This window comes from Bidens hawaiensis, unplaced genomic scaffold (assembly GCF_021521415.1).
Source record: "Bidens hawaiensis isolate Kalapana, Puna unplaced genomic scaffold, B.hawaiensis_p1.1 tig00055192_1, whole genome shotgun sequence".
Taxonomy (NCBI): Eukaryota; Viridiplantae; Streptophyta; class Magnoliopsida; order Asterales; family Asteraceae; genus Bidens; species Bidens hawaiensis.
The window spans coordinates 2,164-4,773 of record NW_027499974.1 but is presented as its reverse complement, the minus strand read 5'-3'; the positions used below and the strand labels follow the sequence as shown (position 1 = coordinate 4,773).

The 2,610-nt window shown below is 38.0% G+C and overlaps 1 protein-coding gene across 1 annotated transcript; it reads left to right on the top strand.

Moving 5' to 3' along the window:
* Positions 1-230: 230 nt before the first annotated feature.
* On the top strand, positions 231-2,405 carry LOC143600999 (7-deoxyloganetin glucosyltransferase-like). Its single transcript, XM_077078525.1, has 2 exons — positions 231-767; positions 1,366-2,405. The coding sequence occupies exons 1-2, from the start codon at positions 260-262 to the stop codon at positions 2,340-2,342; spliced, it is 1,485 nt and encodes a 494-aa protein (XP_076934640.1). The 5' UTR covers positions 231-259; the 3' UTR covers positions 2,343-2,405.
* The last annotated feature ends 205 nt before the right edge of the window (positions 2,406-2,610 follow it).

Sequence of the window (2,610 nt, the reverse complement as noted above, 5' to 3'; positions counted from 1 at the left end):
TTTATCATGTAATAAATTTGCTCTCTTTAAAAGTTATAATGGTTTTCCATAGGCGGGACAATTTTAAAAATATTAATGTTGAATCTGTCAACAAATAGACAAAAGCTTAGTTGTTCAAACTTTCACATATCTCTTCATTATATATATTGGAACGCTACACTCTTCACTCATACTTGAGTTATAGGCTTATAAAACAGTACTAATAGTGTTTTGAAATTTGGTGTCTTGGTTTTGTGTGTGTGATCGAGTTCCTGGTTCCATGGGTTCAACACAAGAAAACAAGCCACATGTGGTGTGCATGCCATTCCCGGCACAAGGTCATCTTAACCCAATGATTAACCTTGCTAAAATCCTCCATTCCAAAGGCTGCATTATCACCTTTGTCAACACTGAGTTCAGCCACCAACGCCTTCTTAAATCTCTAGGCTCTGACGCTCTTAACGGCTTACCTTCCTTCCACTTCGAAACTATCCCTGACGGCCTTCCCCCACCTGAAAACCCTAATGCCTCACAACATCATACTGCCACTGTAATCAAATCCCTCGAAGAAAATGGTTTGGATCCATTTAAAAGTGTCCTCGCCAAAGTGAGTGCTCTTTATTCCCCAGTGACATGCGTATTGACCGACTACCTTATGTCTTTCACCCTTTCTGCGACCGAGGAATTAGGTATTCCCGCAATTTTTTTCTGGACCGCTGGGGCTGGTTCCATCTTATGTTATTTGGAGTACCCCAATCTTATACAAAAGGGTTTGATGCCTCTTAAAGGTAAATTGTTTTCCACTTTATTTCTCATAAAACTGATCTATTATCTTTTCCCGATTTTTGTTTCAAAACAGGATATTTTAGGCAGTAGAAATGATTTCTATGAGAGAGAAGAGTGATAATGATTTCTAGCTGATCTGTCATCTGAAACGGCGGATGTATAATTATATCTAGGGTGTGTCAGTTTCTGTTGGGTGAGTTAGACAACTAGCTTGTGTTCCGTCATTTGCAATGGCGGATTTGGTACATTTTTGGTGTGATCCGTCATTTCAACAAGAAATGATATATTCAAATGATTTTTAAAAGTTTTGGGATAAAAAAATATATGAACACGTAAGAAAAGAATAAGCATGTGAGCTGAACTCGGATATACCAGTTTAAAGTTGTTTAATTTTTTTCTTTAAGCTTTTGTTCAATTTTATAACTAGAGAATTTAATGTGAAAAATGATGTTGAGCGACTAAGAATTTAAAAACAGAAAACAATTTCATCTACTATTAATAATACTACACCAATGTCCTTCGCGGAGCTTACGAAGGCCGGAAACAAGGCCATAACTATTTATGGGGCTAACTTGAAAACAAATTTTTTTGTGCATGCAGATCAGAGTTATTTAGCAAATGGGTATTTGGATAAAGTTGTAGATTTTATACCTATCATGCCCGGTATACGTCTAAAAGATTTTCCACCTTTTGTTAGAATGGTCCATCCTGGTGACGAGTTTATGGTTGGATATTCGGATTTGGCAACACAGAGGGCGATGAAAGCATCAGCCATTATTTTTAACACTTTCGATGAGCTAGAAGGCGAAATTCTAGACACGCTATCTAAACTCTACCCATCGGGCTATGGTATAGGCCCCTTGCATCTCCTCCAGAGCAAAATTGCTGATAAGTCACTAGATTCCATCAAATCAAATCTTCGGGTTGAAGAACCCGAATGTTTAAAATGGTTAGACGACAAAGAGCCGTTATCAGTCATTTATGTAAATTTTGGTAGCGTCCTTGTAATGACACCTCAACAACTAGTTGAATTTTGTTGGGGACTTGCTAAGAGCAATTATTCATTCTTGTGGATAATACGACCCGACCTGGTGATTGGTGACTCTGCTGTCCTTTCTCCGGAGTTTTTGGAACAGACTAGCAATAGAGGAATGTTTGCTAGTTGGTGTCCACAAGAGCAAGTTTTAAGTCACCCGTCAATAGGAGGGTTTTTAACGCATAGCGGATGGAATTCGACAATCGAAAGTATTTCTTATGGAGTCCCGATGATTTGTTGGCCGTTTTTTGCTGATCAACAACCGAATTGCTGGTGGAGTTGCAATAAGTGGAAGATTGCAATGGAGATCGACAGCGATGTTAAGAGTGATGAGGTTTCGAAGCTAGTGATTGAATTGATGAATGGAGAAAAGGGAAAAGAGATGAGAAAGAATGCCATTGATTTTAAGAACAAGGCCGAGGAAGCGTGCACTTTTCCCTCTGGTTCATCTGTAGTTAATTTGGAGAAAGTGATTCAACTAATAAAAACATGTTATGTGACCAAGCCCACGCAAGAGAAGGAACTCAAGCATGTTAAATGATGATCCAAAATCTTGTTCAGAATAAAGGTTCACGACTATGTCATGCAACTGTCTTATTTACATTATGTTTATGTTATTTAATATTTAAGTAAAGCCCAACGGGCTGGTTGTTATGTAAACCGAGTCTTAAGGAATGAGTCGTTTCTCCCTTATACTCGTTCTTCTATTTTCCCTATTTAATGAGGCCTTTGGTTCTCAAGTTGTATGCACAAACAATTATCAATTCAATCAATCGTGAAATCCTTTGCTGCAATTCTTTGCTTTGTTT